Raw genomic sequence first — 22,956 nt, 5'->3', positions numbered from 1 at the left:
GGTCTCGTTTTCAAAAGCGGAAGGGAATCCCCAGTTATCCACGTGTAATTGTATGATGACAACAATGAGGATCCCAGCCTAGCTCTGTACTGAGTTTTTATGTCATAGTTTCTGTCAGGATGTTCCATTTTCACCATTTACGTTCTGCGTTACTCGTGGTCGTATTGCTGTACATTTGCACAATTTCTGGGGAAGACAAAGGGAAATCAAAGACAGTCAAAGCCGGAGATGCAGCCAAGCCAACAGAAGAAGGGCGAGCAGACGATGAGAGTGCTGATGTTGTCACTGGGAAGATCTCCGCATTTGACAGATGTATCCTCTCTTATTTTCATATATTGCTATATTTTTTTGGTAATATCTCTCTCTTTTTAGTAGCCTGAATTCAAACTTTGTTTCTTTCGGCAAGGCAAAAATTCACACCAGGTGAGAGTATTCTCTCGCAGTTGAGTAAGTGGAGATGTCCCACTGAGATTGTTTAGTGCAAGTGTACTTGGGTTTTGGGAATGTCTAAAGGGGCCCAAGTCATCACGTAAATCATTGAAATCTTCTTCAGGCATACATCTGCATTCAGACATGTGCCGGAGCCAATATCAGGATAGTGAAAGATGCCTTACGATCCATTCTACACTTATCTAGAGACACTTTTATCACAAGATGTGCGTCACTGTTCACTATGCACTCTATATCATGTGAGCTGAAGGTGCAGCACAAACTAGTTTTGGTGTATGGTTCATGAATATATGACCTTGTTTACCACTAAGTCTTAAGTTACAATGCACTGTTTGGTGCACTGATGATTGCTACAATACATTTTTGTGTACTGGATTGTACTAAGGGTATGTACTACATAGCTGACAGTGAACCCTTAAAGGTCACATGCAACACAAAACACAACTTTGATGATCCACTGATTTCACCCAGCTCAATAGTGCAATGATCAAGTTTGCACGGCTTGAACCTGGAAGGCGACTCGTAAAGACACAGCAAGTGATACATGCAAGGATTATCATTGTGGTTGACGTTTCTTGTGATTACAAGTATCTTGGCAGGTTCATTTAGTCAATTGACTGATTTCAGAGTCTGACTGTAACATATCCACACAATACTCCCTCAGTGTATTGGTAAATGAACCAGCCACTGAAAAGTCTTGGTTACACTTGAGTGCACACCCACTTGCTCTAACAAGGTTTTGGTCTCATGGATGCTTCATTACGATGGAAGTAAATCCAAGTACAAAATATTGCACTTTTGATTCGTGATTGTAAACTTATAATTTTGTTTATTTGTTTTTTCACAATCATCAGTGTATATTATATGTCTTAAATAAGTGATAATTGTGTTTTAATTATGTTTGTTTTTTGTTTGCATGTGACCTTTAAGCATTACTATGCTTTGATTTTGAAGATCAATCAGTCAACACACAGTTAAGGTACTTCTGTTCCAGTGTTTGCACTGCTTTCTAAATCAATCCCTGTGATGAGTTACTATTTGAAATGTTAAAAATTTCAAAAACTACATATTTTTTGTAGTTGTGTTTATTCTTCTATTCAACTGACACACAAATCAGGAAGTTATCAATATGGTTTATGATGTTAGTGTCTTCAACGGTGATGTATGTAATGTACGATAAGATGAGTTGATTGCATGTTAATACTTGAAATTATCTTTGCTTGGTACACCATGGGTATACACCAGTAACATAACCTTCAGTGTTGGGAATAGAATCATATTGCATAGACACATTTAATTTGCTCATTAATTGTCAATTTGAATGTTTGTTTAGAAACAATACAACTGTTGTTTGATCCTCGTGAGCTTTGATTTACCAACAGTGAAGCATGCATATACATGCATGTATATTTTTTGAAGACACTATTGGGTATTTGACAGGATATGGTCTTCAGTTATCTTACTTAACCAGAGCTTCAGTCAAGAAGTTGTTTGCAGAACACCGATCACTTCAACTGAATGCCATCAAATCCCTACAGCATTTTGCAGACAATGTACAGCGCCACAAGCTGGTGGAGATCATGCTGCAGCAACTGTTTACGGTATGTTGTCATGGTTATTGTCATGTCCACAATGTCAATAATCTGACTTTTCACACACTCTTGAATCAAGTGTATTCCTACAACAATAGATTATACTTATCAGTGAATAAATTGTATTACTTAGAAAGTTTTACGCCTTCCATTTTTCCCTTTGTGAACAATGTGTTGATATTACATTGAGCATCAAGAACATAATTATTACAGGTGGATGCATGCATGTATCACAGGCTTAATGGCGTGTTTCAGTGTTGTTGTTAATGTTATTATTTTATAGCTTATGTCTAGGAGGTGATGATGATTTTAATGGGGTGGGGGTTCTCTTTATTATCAGGGGAGTTTGGCAGGCTTCATCATTTTGTACACATGGCGGTGGGTGGGTGGATGGTTAAGCATGTTTGTTCTTTATATATAAGCTGTGGGAAGGGGAGAGGCACATGTCATTAATTTTGTACATGACATGAAGTGTACTTTATACATACATTTTAGTAGTGGTCGTTCGTTTTACATGCTTCTCCTTTAAAATCATCATGACCACCCCCTCAGGCCATAAATTCTTAATGGTCCCTTTTCTTACTGTTTGATGCAGCTGGAACATACTTCAGGACTGTTCATAGGAAGCTTGAATTCTCACCCTTAGTATATATTTGATATTATCAGGACTATCAGGATCGGTTGGTCAGGCATGTTGACTTGGTTGACATGTATGTCATTGTATCACAGTTATATATAGTAAAATGTTCATGAATTCACTGGATCTACAGTCAGTGACCATGATGTGATGTAGCTACATTGTTATCTACTGTATGTCTGATGTTGCATCTCACTCAGAGACCCTGTGAAGGGTTAGAAAAGATATTCATTAACTTGTTGTAAGAGGCCACTGATGGAATCAGCAGGTCAGTCTTGCTGGCTTGGTTGACGCATGTTATCGTATCACAGTTGCATAGAACAAATCTCATGCTGTTGATCACTGGCTTGTCTGGTCCAGATTTGATTACTTACTGATTGCCGCCATGTAGGTGAAATATTGCTAAGTGCGGCGTAAACTAAACTCACTCACTCTTACCCCAGACTCTGGCACAGGCGAGGGTGAACATTACCCAGTGGGGGGTACTGCCGGGAGACCCCTTCCCGGAGGAGGAATCCAAGCAGGAATGTAAGTACTGTCGACACTTACTTCTTTCTTTATGCTTAAAAGTGAAACAGATGTAAATAAAATTGGGATTTATATAGACCTGCTGTACTTAAGTTTTAGTCCCAATTCTGTAACAAATGTCAGTGCTACTTTAGGCTAAATGAGAAAGTGAAATGTTTCCCAGGCATTGGCGCATCACTTCTTTTTGTGTGCGTAACAATGAATATATGACCTTGTTTACCACTAAGTCTTAAGTTACAATGCACTGTTTGGTGCACTGATGATTGCTACAATACATTTTTGTGTACTGGATTGTACTAAGGGTATGTACTACATAGCTGACAGTGAACCCTTAAAGGTCACATGCAACACAAAACACAACTTTGATGATCCACTGATTTCACCCAGCTCAATAGTGCAATGATCAAGTTTGCACGGCTTGAACCTGGAAGGCGACTCGTAAAGACACAGCAAGTGATACATGCAAGGATTATCATTGTGGTTATATAGACCTGCTGTACTTAAGTTTTAGTCCCAATTCTGTAACAAATGTCAGTGCTACTTTAGGCTAAATGAGAAAGTGAAATGTTTCCCAGGCATTGGCGCATCACTTCTTTTTGTGTGCGTAACAATTTTTTTATTGCTTTTTAAAAAATAATTTTGACTTGGTCGCATCCCGATCATCCATTTGTCCACTATAAGAATGAGTGTCTGTAAAAACGAGTGTGACTTAATCTACAGCTCATTAATGCATGCCAAACTTCCCAAGCTCTATTTCTGAGAGAGAAAAAATTAAAATGTGTACCTCCCTCGTCACATTGTTTTCTATCAAAAATTAAAAATAAAGTCCTACCAACCTAGTCACTTTTGAAAGTGCCAGAGAAACATTTAATTTTTTTCATGCAGCTTTATGATTTGATTTTAAAACCTATGTATGTGCAAGCTTGGGGGGTGACTTCAGTAATAATTTGATCAATAAAGAGGTAGAAATTTAATGTACAGTTTTACATTGTTGCATGTTCAAATTCACAATCTTTAAATGCTTATAAATATCCACTGAATATAAAAAAATAATTAAACTCCTGTTTTTAAACAAAACAACTGTTTTTACCTTTTTTGTTTAGAGGTTTATAAACCTCTGGCAATTTTGTGCTTAACTCTGAGAGTCTGGGTTCGGAAGCCAGGAGGGACTTATTCCAAGCAGAGGCAAGAATTCATACATGCCCTTCACTGTATTCTTGTTGCTTTGCATATATGTAGAAATGGAATTTTTTTTGTCTGTAGCTGTGTCGAAGATCTACGAAAACACAGCCATGTTTGGTGACATGGTTCTCCGACTACCGGATATTGTCCACCCTATGTATGACAAGAACCGAGATTGGCAGATGACTCTCAACTGGTGCGTGATGTTCTGTAACATGTCGTTGTTGTTCGAGGGATCGAGTGGCACTTTACTCAACTTGGTGAGTGACGACATTGTTCTCTATGTTGTGTGTTGGCATACTCATTCACTGAGTGATCTGGGAATGATCATCTATACATGTACAGATTTTGTTGCATGAATCATTTACGTTGTGTCCATTATTTGTTTGTACATAAAGTCTTTAATGTTGTTGTCATGATGATTACTAGGCTCAAACCCACTGAATGTTTTTGTCAGACTTCAGTTCATTTTGTTGAAGGACTTTGTCTCGAAGTATTGAATGTTTTGAGTTTTGATTTGTCATGAATCAGGTCTCATCTCATATGACAGTGACCCTATGAAAGTGTGTATCCTGTTGTGACAAAGTTTAGTTTCAAGTATTTATCCAGCTGCAGGCTGGACAATATTAGTGTTTTCAGCCAGGACCAGAAACAAACAAGGTGGCCTAACTTGTGACATGCAATGATATCTTATTTATTCATCTGGAACAGGATGAATCGATAGAATATTGTTTCAGGTGTAGATTTGTCAGCTTTCGTTGCTGTCCTTTTTTGAGAGACGTTGAAGCAGTGTCAAGTAAAGTGCTTTTTGGTACTGTTTGTATGATATTGGTAATACACTTGAATCTAACTTGGTAATATGCCAGAGACAGCCTTTATGAGGCAGGTGATATGGACACAACTTAGGCATAATATGTTTGTGAGTTATAATTTTGTCATTTGTTATTGTTTAGTGTGGAGATACGTGCTTTATAGGTCAAGCTGATACAAATTAATACAATGCTAATACATTAAATAACAAAGCAATCAGAGACAACATTGTTGATGACCACTTTTTCGTGGTTCAGGATGTGGTGTGAAAAATCGGAAGACATATTGCCTGAAGCTCCTGTAAAATACTGAATGTAGTGAGAAAGGCTTGCCCAATCTAGTCAAACTGGAGAACATCCAGAATGAATCATTGAGACTCATCACAGGAGATATGAGAACAACATCAATAGAAGCTCTACAGATATAAGGAGATATTCCACTTCTAGGTGTCTATGTGAAAGAATGTGTTGTAAAGAAGTACACTGCTGACAACTATTTCTTGCCAAAGAATATGCCAGGTCATGTAAAAGGGGTCAAGGCCCCATCAAGCTTCTGTATGAGAGCAACATTTTACTTGAAGAACTGAACATCCATTTGCCTTACATCCCTTCTGTATTTGTAGCTACAATCCATGTCCTCTTTGTTACTGGTGTCATCCTGACATTACAGGTCACATACAACTTCAAACACAACTTTGCAGATTCCGATACCTTTCAGTATGCACTTACGGAAACAAATCATCAAAACTGGGCGAAAAAATGGTTTCAACAGCTATGCTGCACTGCACTCATAACGCATGCAAAGGGAGTAGGTTCGAGGAGCTTAATTGAAACAGTATGCCTGCCTGGAGTATCAGTCAGTCTAATCTTGGTTGTGTACATAAACAAGTAAATAGTCTACTTGTTAAATTAAGAAAATACATGTTGGTTGTGATGTGCAGACTCTGTCACAGAGAAACTCAATGTCTGGTTTACTGACATCTATTTGTCTGCCTGCCTGTCTGCGGATGACAATATGCAATGCACAGCTTCAATTACTGACCATTTACAATTTGAAGTTAACACCTATCTATCGGGCTTGCAAGCCATAAACAAAGAGCCGGCTAAGTGTATCGGCGAGTGCACCAGCAGCCAATGAAAAAGCCCTGTTACACTTGACTGCACACCCAGCGGTACTGACCCAAGTACAAGATATTGCACTTTTGATTTCCGATTATACACTTATAATTCCGTTTATATGTTTTTTCACAATCACCAAGGCATTTTATATTGATAACCGTGTTTTAATTATGTTTGATTTTTTGGTTGCATGTGACCTTTAAGTTTGCCAGACAACAGCACCAAGTCAGCCAAATTTAAACAAGTGGCTTTGCAAATGAAAGACACCAGATACAAGCTCCATCATAAGATTTACTCTTATCTTTTTGGCATGACAAACACTTATTTTTTATGTGCTCTAATACGCTATGATGTAAATAAAATACTGATGAAAGTGGCATTAAACTCATGCAGGATGTATTCATGTAATATTTAACATTTTAAACAGCCTTTAGTGTCAAAATATGTTATCTTGGCTCGAATCTTTTGATAGAAAGACATTTACTTGGCTTGATGGTCGGACAAGTGGCAATGGACACAGACTTACATTGTCTAGACCTTGCTCTCACAACACTCAGACAGCTTACTGAGAACAGCCAGTAATCATGACCACTGTTTGTGTGGAAGACAAGATATCCTGTCACTTACACAGCTGTACTGACAGCAGTACAAGGTATCTGGGAGGATGTTGGCCACTGCAGCCTTTGTCTGTAATCTCTGACATAGTGTCAGGTATCAACGTCAGGCTCAGATCTGTGGGTTTCTGACAAGGATATATCCATTGTGATAATATGATGTTGGTGCTGGATGTTACAGTGTGTAGTACCAGTGTATGAAATTAGGCTCATCCGACTAGATTTCTGACGGAATCCTCAGAATTTACAATCATCCCTGAGGTCTTGTAAACATTTTAGATAACATGTTCCTTAGTCTGAATCTATTTACCATATAGTGGATGTTGGAGAATGTGGGTCTGAGGTTGTAGTGTATGCAGTAGGTCCTTGGTTTGTGACAGTGAGTTTTATTCTCTTGTAGCAGTATTCCAGGGAACACCAGAAATGGGTTTCACACATTGTACCCATCTAAAGAATTTAACCTGGGTCTTCAACACAATGAGCAAACACTTTGTCCTCTGAAATGTTTTCTACTCCACCATCATCCTGGTGTGTGTGGGTCTTGATGTTGCAGTTACTGAATGTAGATGGAATATTGTTGAAAATTTCAAGGGACTACTGCCAACTCGGATCATTCTTCCTTATTCTTCACACTTATTGTTGATTTTCAAAATTTATACAAAGTTCACCCCATGTTCTTCATGTTATTTGACTCCTGTTGGTTTGTATAAACAATCAACCTGTTTTTAACATCAGCAGCCTTCAACAACGGAAATATTTATGTAAGTGAACACGGCATGCATCTGCTTGTTGTGTTACACGAAGCTAAACATCATCTGTCTGGCAGGAATAAAAACTGAAATGATGTCAAGTTATTTAAGTTAAGTGGCAGACATTAACTCTGATAGCTGTTATTTGCCATGGCAACCACACTAAAGAAGCATCATGGTTTTATTTTCAGTATTATCATGATTCATATGTCGTATGGAGTCATAAGGATGTTTATCAAGGGTGAAGGTCATGACCTTTGACTATTTGTGAAGATTGTTGCCATGGTTCAGTCTAAAAGCATGAGAAGCATAATGACAATAGTATTTATACTGAAAGGCTCATTTGCTTTTGTTACTTTTCTATGGCTTCTGACTCTCTCAAAACTCTGGGCCTATACAGCTTAACCATAGTATACTGAACAGCAGAAGAGATGCAACTCTGTTTTTGTTACGTTTTTAAACAGGAGACATAAACGTGAACGCTTACTTTTATGAGATTCTATTTTTTCAAAAGTTGCTTTTCTTTCGTTGGACAGTATACTAATGCCTCTAAACCATGCTTTTACAATTCTTTAGATAAACGACAATAACCATAGTATTCCATGACGGAATAGTAGCAATATTTATAAACTACAAATAATGTTCTATAAATCTAATAGTGTTAATATCAATCATCGTTGATAATCTCCAGGTTACATGTTCCAGTAAATCTCCATGAGTACCCTGGATGTATGTATAGCTCGGGACCCGTAAGGTCCCGGGATAGAAGAGGCCTTCAGCAACCCATACTTGCTATAAAAGGCGACTATCCTTGTAGTAAGAGGTGACTAACAGGATCGGGTTGTCAGACTTGCTGACTTGGTTGACACATGTCATCGGTTCCCAATTGATGTTCATGCTGTTGACCACTGGGTTGTCTGGACCAGACTCGATAATTCTATTACCTTCCTTTCCTGGATTTAGGTTTAGTCAGGTGTCTGTGCTGGGAAGTTGAGTATCAGAAGGCTTCTGTCATAACTCACTTCTGCTTCTTTTATCTTTGGGATTAACTTGGCAACACAGTTGTTGCAGAAGTGCCCTGAAAGAGGAACAAGGAGTTCTTGCATTTTCATTTTAAGGTTTCAGACCTCTCAGTTTCTCTGTATGTTTTTTTTGAAACCTAAATCTGAGGTGCACAGTGAGCAAGCTGTGGCAAGCTTTTGACTGTGGAAACCATTTTTGTTGACGCTTGCAGGCTCGGTTGTAACGACTTATCTGATTGGCTGTAGGTGCATCCAGGGTACTAATGGAGATTTATAGGAGTATATACCCCAGAGATTATCGAGGATGAAGATCAATAACCTTTCACTTTGGCCAAGTCTTGCATGTATTATTTGGAAATAAGTCTTTCATTAAATAGTATGGTGTATGTTTGCCTTTGGACCTTTGCATCTCAAGCTTTATTCTCTTTTGTGGTTGGAAGCTCTGTTAATATTCCTGTTTTGATCTATGAAAAATTTGTTTACTGATTCATTTCTCAGTTGTTGATAAGCACCTGCAGATATTCAAGGGAAAAGTTAAGGTGAGCACCTGTACCTTGTGGATATTTTATTAAATTTTTGGCAGACTTAACAAATTATCTTGGTAGATGAATTACCTTCAGCTGAATTCACCAACAGTATGGGAGAGGTGCTGATGGCAGTGTTGGAGTTGTAATTTCTGGATTGTTTAAATCATCATTATCTATAATGTGAAACACGTTTTATCAGTGTTTATACACTTGTGTGAATGTCAGAGCCCCATGCTGCTCCAGATTTCACTGCAGAAAAAGGATGTAAGTGCCAACCATCAAAACATTGGTTGATTTATGACGTTGGATTTTGTCATGGTTTATGTAATATTCTACAAATAGCTGGAACAATTCACCCCAATATCATCTGAAATGGCTTATATCCTGTGATGCAGTGCAGTGATGTGTGCTTGTTGGATGCTGTAGCTGCTTGATTTCTCAATACCTAGGCGATAATTCCCATCATTAAAGCTCTTTAGCAGGGGCAAAGAGTCCTTTTTCTGTCTGCTGGAGGATTTATGTTTCAGAATTAATCTTTGTTATATCAATTACAGTGGTCATGTCATATTGACATATGGGAGGAAGTAAACAATCTTGGCTATCATTGGCCAAAGTGCAAGGCTGTTTACTGAATGTCTTGTGACATGAAGCAATGTTAGTAGTAGCAGATATAACCAGGCTTTCACATGCAGTGTAAGGGATATATCTTTTTAGATTTTATGGAACACCACCAAGTGCACCATTAACTGTATTCTTTGGTTTAGGATACAAGGTATATTACACCTTTCTTCAGCCCCAAAGTGCCCATTTAGCTGTATGCCCAGTAAGCTCTATAGCAATGGATACAATATTAAGAGGTTATTAAGGATATTTCCTTTCACCAGTCATATCAGCCTGAAGATTGATAGGATAGTGGGGAACTTATATGACTGATCATAACCTTTTTATCATATACCACCTCAAGGGACATAACTCTAAAAAAAACCTAGGCTGTGTCTATTTGAGGCGTTTTGCATGTATTCATTCCATACCAGTTTAGATGCCGTGCAATATGGCTTATATGGATTTTGGTCCTAGGGCTGATATGGTTTATATAGCTAATATGCACGGTGGTCAGTATGGACATATGCCAACAGCAAGTATTGCATGTGCAAGATGGTTGAGAATTTTTAGAGATATATTATATACATTTATGTAGTAGAAGGTCAGGGTGTTCGTCTCCTGCTGGACAAGACTGGTGTGTCAGGTGTGCATGTGAGTGGAAGGTCAGGGTGTTCGTCTCCTGCTGGACAAGACCTATGTGACAGGTGTGCATGTGAGTGGAAGGTCAGGGTGTTCGTCTCCTGCTGGACAAGACCTATGTGACAGGTGTGCATGTGAGTGGAAGGTCAGGGTGTTCGTCTCCTGCTGGACAAGACCTGTGTGTCAGGTGTGCATGTGAGTGGAAGGTCAGGGTGTTCGTCTCCTGCTGGACAAGACCTGTGTGTCAGGTGTGCATGTGAGTGGAAGGTCAGGGTGTTCGTCTCCTGCTGGACAAGACCTATGTGACAGGTGTACATGTGAGTGGAAGGTCAGGGTGTTCGTCTCCTGCTGGACAAGACCTGTGTGTCAGGTGTGCATGTGAGTGGAAGGTCAGGGTGTTCGTGTCCTGCTGGACAAGACCTATGTGACAGGTGTGCATGTGAGTGGAAGGTCAGGGTGTTCGTCTCCTGCTGGACAAGACCTGTGTGTCAGGTGTGCATGTGAGTGGAAGGTCAGGGTGTTCGTCTCCTGCTGGACAAGACCTGTGTGTCAGGTGTGCATGTGAGTGGAAGGTCAGGGTGTTCGTCTCCTGCTGGACAAGACCTATGTGACAGGTGTGCATGTGAGTGGAAGGTCAAGGTGTTCGTCTCCTGCTGGACAAGACCTATGTGACAGGTGTGCATGTGAGTGGAAGGTCAGGGTGTTCGTCTCCTGCTGGACAAGACCTGTGTGTCAGGTGTGCATGTGAGTGGAAGGTCAAGGTGTTCGTCTCCTGCTGGACAAGACCTATGTGACAGGTGTGCATGTGAGTGGAAGGTCAGGGTGTTCGTCTCCTGCTTGACAAGACCTGTGTGTCAGGTGTGCATGTGAGTGGAAGGTCAAGGTGTTCGTCTCCTGCTGGACAAGACCTATGTGACAGGTGTGCATGTGAGTGGAAGGTCAGGGTGTTCGTCTCCTGCTGGACAAGACCTGTGTGTCAGGTGTGCATGTGAGTGGAAGGTCAAGGTGTTCGTCTCCTGCTGGACAAGACCTATGTGACAGGTGTGCATGTGAGTGGAAGGTCAAGGTGTTCGTCTCCTGCTGGACAAGACCTATGTGACAGGTGTGCATGTGAGTGGAAGGTCAGGGTGTTTGTCTCCTGCTGGACAAGACCTGTGTGTCAGGTGTGCATGTGAGTGGAAGGTCAAGGTGTTCGTCTCCTGCTGGACAAGACCTATGTGACAGGTGTGCATGTGAGTGGAAGGTCAAGGTGTTCGTCTCCTGCTGGACAAGACCTATGTGACAGGTGTGCATGTGAGTGGACGGTCAGGGTGTTCGTCTCCTGCTGGACAAGACCTGTGTGTCAGGTGTGCATGTGAGTGGAAGGTCAGGGTGTTCGTCTCCTGCTGGACAAGACCTGTGTGTCAGGTGTGCATGTGAGTGGAAGGTCAAGGTGTTCGTCTCCTGCTGGACAAGACCTGTGTGTCAGGTGTGCATGTGAGTGGAAGGTCAGGGTGTTCGTCTCCTGCTGGACAAGACCTATGTGTCAGGTGTGCATGTGAGTGGAAGGTCAAGGTGTTCGTCTCCTGCTGGACAAGACCTGTGTGTCAGGTGTGCATGTGAGTGGAAGGTCAAGGTGTTCGTCTCCTGCTGGACAAGACCTGTGTGTCAGGTGTGCATGTGAGTGGAAGGTCAAGGTGTTCGTCTCCTGCTTGACAAGACCTGTGTGTCAGGTGTGCATGTGAGTGGAAGGTCAAGGTGTTCGTCTCCTGCTGGACAAGACCTATGTGACAGGTGTGCATGTGAGTGGAAGGTCAGGGTGTTCGTCTCCTGCTGGACAAGACCTGTGTGTCAGGTGTGCATGTGAGTGGAAGGTCAAGGTGTTCGTCTCCTGCTGGACAAGACCTGTGTGTCAGGTGTGCATGTGAGTGGAAGGTCAAGGTGTTCGTCTCCTGCTGGACAAGACCTGTGTGTCAGGTGTGCATGTGAGTGAAAGGCTAGGCTGTTTGTGTCAGGCTGGACAAGACCTATGTGACAGGTGTTCATGTGAGTGGAAGGTCAGGGTGTTCGTCTCCTGCTGTCAGGTGTTCATGTGAGTGGAAGGTCAGGGTGTTCGTCTCCTGCTTGACAAGACCTGTGTGTCAGGTGTGCATGTGAGTGAAAGGCTAGGCTGTTTGTGTCAGGCTGGACAAGACCTATGTGACAGGTGTTCATGTGAGTGGAAGGTCAGGGTGTTCGTCTCCTGCTGTCAGGTGTTCATGTGAGTGGAAGGTCAGGGTGTTTGTCTCCTGCTGGACAAGACCTATGTGACAGGTGTTCATGTGAGTGGAAGGTCAGGGTGTTCGTCTCCTACTGGACAAGACCTATGTGACAGGTGTTCATGAGAGTGGAAGGTCAGGGTGTTCGTCTCCTGCTGGACAAGACCTGTGTGTCAGGTGTGCATGTGAGTGGAAGGTCAAGGTGTTCGTCTCCTGCTGGACAAGACTCATGTGGCTGATGATGCAACAGTCAACTCGGTTACATCCACCTGGAGTAGAAATGGCAATTCTAAATTAGTACAACAGGTTATGGGAATGGGGTGAGACTTACTGCAGCTTCTGTGTTTAGTCAGTGTAATGTTTCAGCACAGGTGCAAGTAACTGTTTGATGCACTGGAATTCTTTTCTTTGCAAGGCATACGAAACTGACAACTAGACCTCTGCAATAATGATAAACAGGTTTACATTTGTTTTCCTTTACCAAATTTTTTTTTCACCCAAGGTCTTTGATGAGATTATACTTGACTAGATAAGTCATTGTGATGGAGAACCTGTACACTTTGTCATGTACTGTCAGAGGGGATTTGGTTATCCTCCAGAAATAGCCTGGGTTTACATATGAGAGCAGTCTGTAGAATTGCCAAGAATAGCACATTACTAAATGCGTATACAGGGGATAATATAATATACTCTCAGCCCAGGAGACTGGTAAGGTTTTTTACCTGAAGGTGGGTTAGGTTCAATGAGGGTAGCAATTGAGGGGCAGGGGAGTTTGGGAAGAGTTTAAAGCAGGGAGGGTACAGAGAGGTGCTTTGAAAGCAGGAAAGTTAAGGTAGAGCTTTGAGAGCAGTGGAGATGAAAAACTCAGGTTGACAACAAGGGGCTTAATAACATTAGTGTTTAGTGTTGAGAACAGTAAGCTGGACAGGGAGATTAAGATGAATATAATATTTGTTTGTTTGTTTATTGTTTAACACCACTCTATTCCAGCAAGATGTATATTGTATTATAAATAATAAGACTGGGCCAGACAATCCAGTGACTGACATGATGAGCCTCAGTATATGTGACTGGAACACAAAGACATGGGTCAGCAAGCCTGGCCACCCAAACCTGTTATTTGATTCTTATGACAAGAATGGGTTGCCGTCTAACATGTCTAACCTGGAATTTCATGGATGCAGTTGAGAGAAGTGGAGTTAAATACAGGGATTTCAAACCAATGCATCAAGACCTGTTTCAGTTCATATATAATATATAATTGTGGGATTATTAATTTACCTGAAGCATAGCATCATCTCAGATAACTTCAAAGTTTATTATCTGTGGTACGTTATGTTAATCTCATACAATTTCAAATAGCATAGAACCATGTAGATATACTGCTCAGTTCTCGTAACCTCAGCCACTTGTAGCCATAGACCCACCACAGATATGTTAGGTGTTTATTTTGTAGTCATGGTAATTAGCCTGTCAGACCATAAAGGTTCCAGAAAAATGAAGGATCGTTGATGAGAACTATTTGGCGTAAATGAATGCAGGGAAAGAAGGCTGCTCCAGAACTTACTAGAGAGTTTAAGAGATTTTTTCCCCCAGTACTCTAATTCTGTAGAGGAAAGTTGTTCACCTGTTCAACCCAAAACAGTATATTCCACAAATAGAAAGTCGTCAGGTAAGCTGGTTTAACTGTTACAGCAGACTGGATTGTGTTAGTAAATGAAAGAGAATGGTTCATTTGGAACTGATTGACGTAACCAGCCCTCAGACTAGGATGAAAGTATGCCATGGACGACTGCCTGTAACATTCATGTAACATGTAACAGACTGGGATCCCGTCTTAATGCTACCATAGCAGGTGCAGGTGTGCATATGCTGCAGATCCAGTTGAGTTCCCACTACATTCTCCACAGGCTTCAAACTGTACAAGATAAAAGAAACACATGAAAGGAATCTCGTTCTCTATCCTAGCCCCATTTGATGCTGTGAGCCTGTTTCTTTCAAGGCTTCTAATCTGTTTGTCATCTTCGGAACTCAGAGGAACATGTAATTTGATCTATGAAACTTGTTTAAAACTGATGCCATCTTTGGTTTGAAGCTGTGTAACAGAAGTTGAGCATCAGACTGTTTTACCTCAGTGAGCTGGCAGTGTACTGGGTCTCTCTTGGCATGGATGGCACAGTACATTGAACAGGATTAGACATGTTGTACTACTCTCAATTTGATATGGAGATTTTTATCTTATTTACTTTGAAAAGCATGATGAGAAGAATTTAAGATGTGTAAACGCATTTCAACCAATTTTAATTTATGTTTAAACATTTTTCACTGACTAAACTTGTCCCATCTGACATGTTGTCTCACTTGTACAAGTATCAATGTCAAAAACAAGTGATTCCATGAGACATATGTCAAACATAACAGGTGAAGATACTGAAAGTTCAAAGCATTTTTGTTCACTCAGTCTATCATGGGAAATTTACCATTACTCACTGAATATATTGACTATGAAATCTCTCTACTGGTGGGTGCAAGTCTGATGTTAATCCATACTGACATGGTAGAGGATGGATGGCATTAAACTGAAAAATTGGTTGTTTGTTGTACAGTGGAAGTCAGGAGTTTGGAGTGGAGGAAGTCTGAATCAGACAGATTCTGCTTTACAATAGACTTAAAAATGAATTGTTTGGTCAAAAGGAAATGTTACCTTAGTTGTAAGCAGAGGTTCTTCAGTGGAAGAGTTATTTCCCCTGGTTGTGGGTTTAAATCCTGGACTTGACCTGGTTTTGTTCCTTGAAAAGGTGTCCATATTGGTGGTTGTCTCTTAGTGGTTCATTCATGTACAACCTACATCACTGCAGCTTTCCTCAGCTTTCAGTTTCTCTCATGTGCTTTGCATGAATATAAAGACACACAAATTGATTTAGGGATATTTTACAAATATTATGATATAAATGTATCAAGAACATGGAAGGTATGATTCTGCTGTTGAGGAATATGTTTTGATAGAAGTCCAGATCCTGGCTACCACGGTCCTTAATTCCTGACACTTTCCTCAACAGTTACGTGCAAATGTCTGATATGGTATTGTTTTGACAGAACCTAGCCGAAACTATTTCAATACACTAATTAAAGTGTGTGATCATGCATGTTTTAAGTTACAAACATATTAAACATTAAAGAATATATGAATAGTCAGGAAGACATTGTACAGACTAACGTTTAGTCTCTGCAACAAATATGCGCATGTAAATTGAAAAGGAGCCACAGAGAGACCACAGATTCTGGGGAAATCTAGACTTGCTTCATTTAGGACTTAAGTGCTGTAGGGACGGCAGGCTGTGGGGAAAATACAGCGCTCTGCCTAATTTAGACCGGTTTGGGACTAAAGTGAAAAACCCGAATCAGACAGCAGTCCGAGTTATACAGACATTTCCTATAACGATGTGTGATCATCTCATTTATATGATCGTCTCAATTACAGTATACAAATTAGTATTAATTGCATCAAAGGTATATTCACCACTAGACAAAATTCACAAATCCATCAATGGGTTTTTTATTTAAGGTTTATTGGCCAAGAAGACCTCCTGTTCAGTCTGTGTTATAAAGCAGTGTTGTTACTTATAACTACCTTTTTGGGGCGACACTTTGGTCCGAAATCTGAAATAATGAGATACAGAACTTTTTCATGATGACAACCAGAGAAGGATTACATCTGGATTGTAAGTTTAGTTGGGTTTATACAGCTATCCGAGAAAGACAATCAGAGTTGGATAGAGTGCACTGTAATATGGTTCAGGGCCTGAGAGACTGACTAGACGTTGTATTGTGACTAGGGATATTTATTGTGGGCATCATTGTAAAATGTGTCATATGACCAACCACAGCTCCAAGTGATCTTGTGATATCAGTGACCCACTCAAAAAACTGCCTGACTCAAGGTTTAGTGTTACAGAACCCCTTCCAGTGTTCTAATGGAAGTTATAGAACATTGTATTTATCTGCACACCATATTCACAAAGAAAGCACAAATTACACACTTATATTCTCATATACCAAGTTGTTTTACTTGAAAATTTTGGTATGTGACTTAACTAACACGTTTTCACATAAATCAAGAGATTCTCATAAAAGCACTTCTTAAAATAGGAAGGTATGTGAGCTCAGGTAGCAGTTGTGGTGTCTGTGATTGTCTGGCCACCTGCTGATGATGCTGCTGCAGGTGCTTGTTCCATGCCCAGCTGACTGTTGCTAAGACAGGGGATGCTGGAAGGTAGTGTGTTGTGAGAAGGAGCTGCAGTAATGTTTGCTGTCATGGTGGTATTTTACAAATGTAGAACTGGAGATGTCAGGTTACAGTTAGCAGGGTTGTTTTTAGTGTGAGTAATGAGAGAGGGGATGATAGACGAGCTGATTGTTCAAGATATGTCTACACACCAACTGCAGTGGTTTTACAATTTTTGGCAAATCTGTTCCATCCCCTTGTGCTGTTTCAAAAGTGCCTAAACTGATCTAGATGTTTTGATTTTCTTACGGCTGTGATGTCAGTAGATAGGTGGTTTGCATTTTATGTGATACTCTAGGTTTGACTACCCCCCTTGGTGCAATTTAAGAAATGTGTACCTCTTCTTGTTACTAAGGTATATCAGTAGTTATCATTAATGTATATTGCTTTTTGGAATTATTAACCAAATCCTTTCAGTTATCTTGTGCCACAAAAAGATTCTGCTACTGCTTGTTGTACATAGTTTGAAGTTTTCCAGCCTTGATAAAGTGTTCATGATGCTATGGGAGATACCATGGTTAGTATATTGGACTGAAAAGGTAATTGATGTGTAACATTATAATAGAATGACCAGATGATGGCCTTACCTGACCATATTGACCCTTCTGGACAAGGTGCACTGGACCATCCTTGGAATATTGATTTGATACTACCAGCCCTGTGATATTGTTTTGGGATGGAAAGGGACACATTAATATCTTCATGTTCAAAGTCTTGAAGCATGTTTCTGTCCAAGGAACCCGTGTCCTGTGGATTAAATGATTCATTGGTCCAGAGTTATGTCCCTTGGTACAAGTATTTGACTTCTGTTTCAGATGGCACAGGAAGTGAACATCCTGCCTCGATCTCCAGAATATGTCAACCCTTTCAAGACAGTTGACCCAAAGGTACAGTCAAGGCCATTGATGCTATACTTGAGATAAAGACATCTCAGGAGGTTCCTCTTGTACCTGGCTGATTAGATGTTAGGCTTAAAGACTGTTGATGCCCGATTTGAGACTGCTCAGTGTGCCAAAGGTGGTTTGTCTGTTCCAGCCCTGATTTCATATCATGGAATGTTGTCATTAAACAACCTGAAGATGGCAACAATCAGGACATGTTATATATCACGCCATGTAAACCTTGAGACAGTACAGCTACCACAAATATTGTCACAATTTGTGATATTTCATGTTTCTACCTTACTATCCACCAAAGAAGTGTGGGGTGACTCATGGTGACTTCAAGTTTTGGTACTGTCTGTCTAATGATATCTGTACCGGAGATGATGAAGGTGGATACAGAGTAAGGATGTCATATACAAATGTCCTCATCATTACTTACATGTCTGTATCTAAAACATTCACGTATATCTGTTTCAGGAGCAAAAGAAATTTACAGAAGCAATGAAAAAACAATTGAAGCCCAAAAAGAAGAAAAAGATTGCTCGTGGCCCTCGTATGTCTCACACTGAGCTATAGGGCTTGCACTGTGAGGAGCATGCTCAAGCCAATCAAAACCAAGGAGGCAGAGAAGCCCCACCTCCATTTGTTATCCTGATAATTTGTGGAGGATGTTTTTCTTTGATACTTGATGAGTGAAAATCTCTGAACAATGAATTCAGGATCATTAATCTATAGCAAGAAATGGTATGGATATCACATGCACATCAGTGAAATAATATTGGTGCTGACAAGTGGATGACAGAGGTAGAAACTCATGTCAGACTTTGGACCTTTTGAAATTTTCAAGAGAGAAGGGCTTTGAAAAATTTAATTTTACATTAGCATTTACAGGCAGAATTAATGGTGTGAGAATATGCTGGATATCATGGGTAATATTGAGTGTGATTCCCCAAATCCTTGTTTAGCTGAGTGAAATACCACCTGCACTGGTCTGAGATGCAAGAAATATGTTGAACAGCAAAAGAAACGCAACTCTGTCTTTTTTAAGTTTTTAAACAGAAGATATCAACATGAACACCTGCTTAATGAGATTTCATTTTTTTAAAAATTGGTGTTTCTTTTGTTGTTTAGTATGTGTCCTATACACAATAGGTCATTGCCCATTTATGACAGTGTCAGACAGTAGCATGTTATGGCCAGCTCTGAATCTGCATAATATTCTGTAGCTGCATGCCACTGTTCAGATCTCATTTGTCAAAGGTAGTTTCAGAGGAAAAGTTCTGACACTGACTTCCTGCTTTTGTATGTGTAGACTCAAGTCATATTTCCTCGGATTATGTACTGAGTACAGGTTCCAATGACCCTTTTGAGCTGTTCTTTGATCAGTAAAGGAGATGAAAATACGTAAATAAAGAGGTGAATGCCATTGCCTAACATCCTACCTTAAGATTAATTTTATGGATGCATTGTTTCACCAAGAAATGTCAATGCGATTAATTAGTTTGCCTGTGGCGAGACAGAGTTAGTGAGTATCCTATTGTTATCTTGTTATTGTTATACACATAACTTCACTTCTGACCTCATTGCCCTTGAACTTACTCCAAGGTGTAGTTTGTCTCTTTTATAGCAATGTTTTATATTTGATTTCTTACATTTGTCCGCAACTTGATGTATTGACACTGACATGTTAACTTGGCAGAGTGCTTGAGACATGTTTACTTGTTAACAGTGTGTGAACAATATTGACATGTTAGCTGTGTCTGTGACACGTTGACTTGTTACCTGTGTGTGACATGTTGACTTGTTAGATGTGCCTGTGACACGTTGACTTGTTAGCGTTGTGACATGTTGACTTGCTAACTGTGCGTGTGATGTGTTGACTTGTTAGCTGTGAGTCTGTGACTTGTTGACTTGTCTGAAATTGTTGACCTTTAGCTGTGTCATTTACTTGTACTGTGTGTTTGAGACATGTTGACGTGTTAGCTGTGTGCCTATGACATGTTGACTCGTAAACAGTGTGATATGTTGACTTGTTAATGGTGTGTCAGTGACATGTTGACTTGTTAACAGTATCAATAACATTTTATCGGTGTCTGAGAGTTGTTGACTTATTACCTCTGTGTCTGAAAGATGCTGACTTGTTACCTGTGTGTCTGTAACATGTTTTGCTTGCTTTGTCTTTGTTGACAGTTTGAGAGGTTAATCTCATTCACACAGAAGGTAAATGTCCCAAGCTGGTTATTCTTCAGATGGAAGAATGGCATACTGGTGCAAGCATTGACTTTCTTAATTGTCTCTGTGTGATGTCTACAACCTGACACTTTGGGGTCACCCTCAGGATCTTCAGATACATATAGTTTTCATTATTCAAAACAAACTTGGATTTATCTTTCTGATTTTCTCAACTTCCATTGTAAAGACCTGACAGTATAGTCCATTTGTTGGAGCTAACAAATTAACACTTGCAATGGTACATGACAAATAGTCAATTTATGCTTTTTATCAAATCACCTTGAAATTCATATTTGATAATGCATCAGATAGTTTTCTCTTTTATCAAGTCATTGGAGAGATTATTTATTTGTGGGGAAATATGTGCCAAATATGTTTTTGTGATTTGTTTTCAGCTGAATATACAAAATTTGTAGTTTAGTACTGAGTGAAATGTAGACTTACGTATTGCAGTGACAGTATTGTTTATCATTATTATGGATGATTCCGGTCTCACAGCAGGTACTTTGGTCGAATAAATGGCAAGGGGTATGTTAATGACAAACCTACATACATGAAGGGAGTGTGATTGGAACCGTTTGTGTTTTGTTGGAGTTATGGCTATATTTACCTTGTTACCTTCAATCTATGCACATCTTTACCATCTTGTTATCTATGCACAAATGTGTTCTTTTGTTTTATTCAGTCAGACCAGTTTATTTCGTGTTTTACTAATAATTTTAGTAGTATGGAAAATATGATGAGTGTAATTTCTGTGAGTTTGAGTTTATCTTTCCAAACTGAGGACAGTGTTTATGGATATACAACTTCCTTGTTCTATATAGGTGATGTTTTGACATAGATAGGAACAACAATCTTGACAATGACATAAGAATCTATGTCAAAACATTGCCTATACAGAAAAATGAAGTTGTATATTCATGCAACTTGTCCTCATTCTTCATCTCCTAGAATGACAATGAAAAAAGTGTAACTTTCCAGACAAACTTTGATGTAGGATTTTTAAATGACCCATTTCTGTTTTCTTTATTCGTTTAAACTGGAGTAGGTATAACAACAATAATGGGTGTCTTATGGTACCATGACAGACAATTTCTAATGTGATGCTTCATTATGCAGTATCACCTTATAAAGCCAAGGTATGCAGTTTTGCTGTATTGAGCACTGGAGTCTAAGTACTTCCTGTTTGGATTTGACATCTTAACCCACAAACCAATAGAAAAGTCTAAAATCCTGAATGTTGATGACCCATATGTTTGTATAGAATATGTATAGAATCCATCTATTATTGACATTTCAATTTTCTTGTTTTTATCATGTTTCTAGAAATACATATTGCTTGGTAGAGGGCCAGGGAATGAGCATGCTTGATGATTAGTTGGATTAGAATAGATTAGAGAACTAGTGGTAATACAGACAAGACTGTCATACACTGATTTGTTATATCTCACTATTGATGACATTCAGTTTGGAAACAAACTCTGTTGTTGGTGTGACTTGAAACAATGTAGGTTTAACACATTGGATTGATTTGAATGTTTAGACACACTTATTGCTGAGATTATCCATGAGATTAATATTTTGTTTCTTTGAAAATAGGAAGATTGTTTTTGAAAGATGTGTATGAAATGGGATACAAATGATCTTGTTACTACTGCAAACCTACATGCTTCAAGTGACCAGGACAAAGTTTCGTGTCAAGACAGTCATAGTTCTGAGGTATGTTTGTGAAACAGGCCCCAAGGTACAAAGGAGCATTCACCAGGGCTTGATCTTATGGCTGTTGTTCAATTAGCTTCTGAATAATTGTAGTGTAGTTACACGTCATTAGGACTGTAAGGGAAATCGTCACATATACTTGAGATGTGAGAGCAAGTTGATGTGATTGTCAGCTGATGTGGATCCTAGTCCAATTGTAATCTAATGAAGATGAACTTTGAATTTTAGCTCAATACTGCTACAAGAAGGTGACTGATTGTAATATTAATGTCCAACATATCAACACCAGAATGAATGGAACACACCGTTGTCGGTATGCTTGCTGTATTAAGAAGCGTTTATTTTGATACAACTGTAACATACGCCTCAACAACGAACCAATGTATGTATGTAACTATATATCACCTAATGTGGAGGCACAGGTGCTTGATCTATACCTTTATCCACAGGGTCTTATAATGCAACACTGGCATCATGGTATCCTAGTACATTGTCACTGATGCCAGTGTTTTGCATTACAAGTCCCTTTGCCATAATTTATGGTGCTTGAAATCAAGAAATGAAGCGATAATGGTTGTTGAAGAGTGTTATTGAAATGTATTGACGGGAATCAAATTTTATTTCTTTTTTAAAACATTCAATTTTGCCAAACAAACGTGAGGAAAGTAACTTTTTTCCAATGTTAAAATAATCCTGAGGTTTGTTGCTTGTATGGCTTGTTTTGACTAAAAGTGTGTAACAACAATCTGATCACATCTTGAATTATATACATACAATATAATACGTCTTATAAAAGCATTATATACACACTGTTCTGGTTGTGTTTCTTGAGTGTACCTTTAGAATGTCATATGCACGATGGACATGTAATACTAGTGATGACAGTGGACTTCTGACAGGATTATGACCATGGTGAGATTCATGAAGATGACCTCTTTTCCATCCTGCCGCTAGTGTAGAATGTGGCTACTTGGGCCCTGTGCAAGCTGTTTCTCCTGGACGTACCTTAGCTTGTGTATTGGCTGCGTATTCTACGCCAGTGATTTGTTCCCCGACCACCCCAAGAAGAAGATTCAGAGCACACATGGAGGGCGAGGGTCCCCAAACGCCCTGGACATCACTGTGTTG

The 22,956-nt window shown here is 39.6% G+C and overlaps 1 protein-coding gene across 1 annotated transcript; it reads left to right on the top strand.

Moving 5' to 3' along the window:
* The first annotated feature begins 12 nt into the window (after positions 1–12).
* On the top strand, positions 13–22,638 carry LOC137274028 (coiled-coil domain-containing protein 134-like). The gene is made up of 6 exons (XM_067806984.1): positions 13–312; positions 1,930–2,051; positions 3,123–3,207; positions 4,471–4,649; positions 17,809–17,880; positions 18,355–22,638. The coding sequence occupies exons 1-6, from the start codon at positions 120–122 to the stop codon at positions 18,451–18,453; spliced, it is 750 nt and encodes a 249-aa protein (XP_067663085.1). The 5' UTR covers positions 13–119; the 3' UTR covers positions 18,454–22,638.
* Positions 22,639–22,956: the final 318 nt, after the last annotated feature.

Source organism: Haliotis asinina, chromosome 2 (genome assembly GCF_037392515.1).
Source record: "Haliotis asinina isolate JCU_RB_2024 chromosome 2, JCU_Hal_asi_v2, whole genome shotgun sequence".
Taxonomy (NCBI): Eukaryota; Metazoa; Mollusca; class Gastropoda; order Lepetellida; family Haliotidae; genus Haliotis; species Haliotis asinina.
Note: the sequence above shows the minus strand (reverse complement) of the source record. Positions and strands in the feature narration are given on the sequence as shown.

Coding starts and splice junctions, on each gene's coding strand:
- LOC137274028 (XM_067806984.1), top strand. CDS start 120: ATGTTCCATTTTCACCATTTACGTTCTGCGTTACTCGTGGTCGTATTG. Junction 313..1,929: donor GATCTCCGCATTTGACAGAT/GTATCCTCTCTT, acceptor CCAGAGCTTCAG/TCAAGAAGTTGTTTGCAGAA. Junction 3,208..4,470: donor GGAGGAATCCAAGCAGGAAT/GTAAGTACTGTC, acceptor TTTTGTCTGTAG/CTGTGTCGAAGATCTACGAA.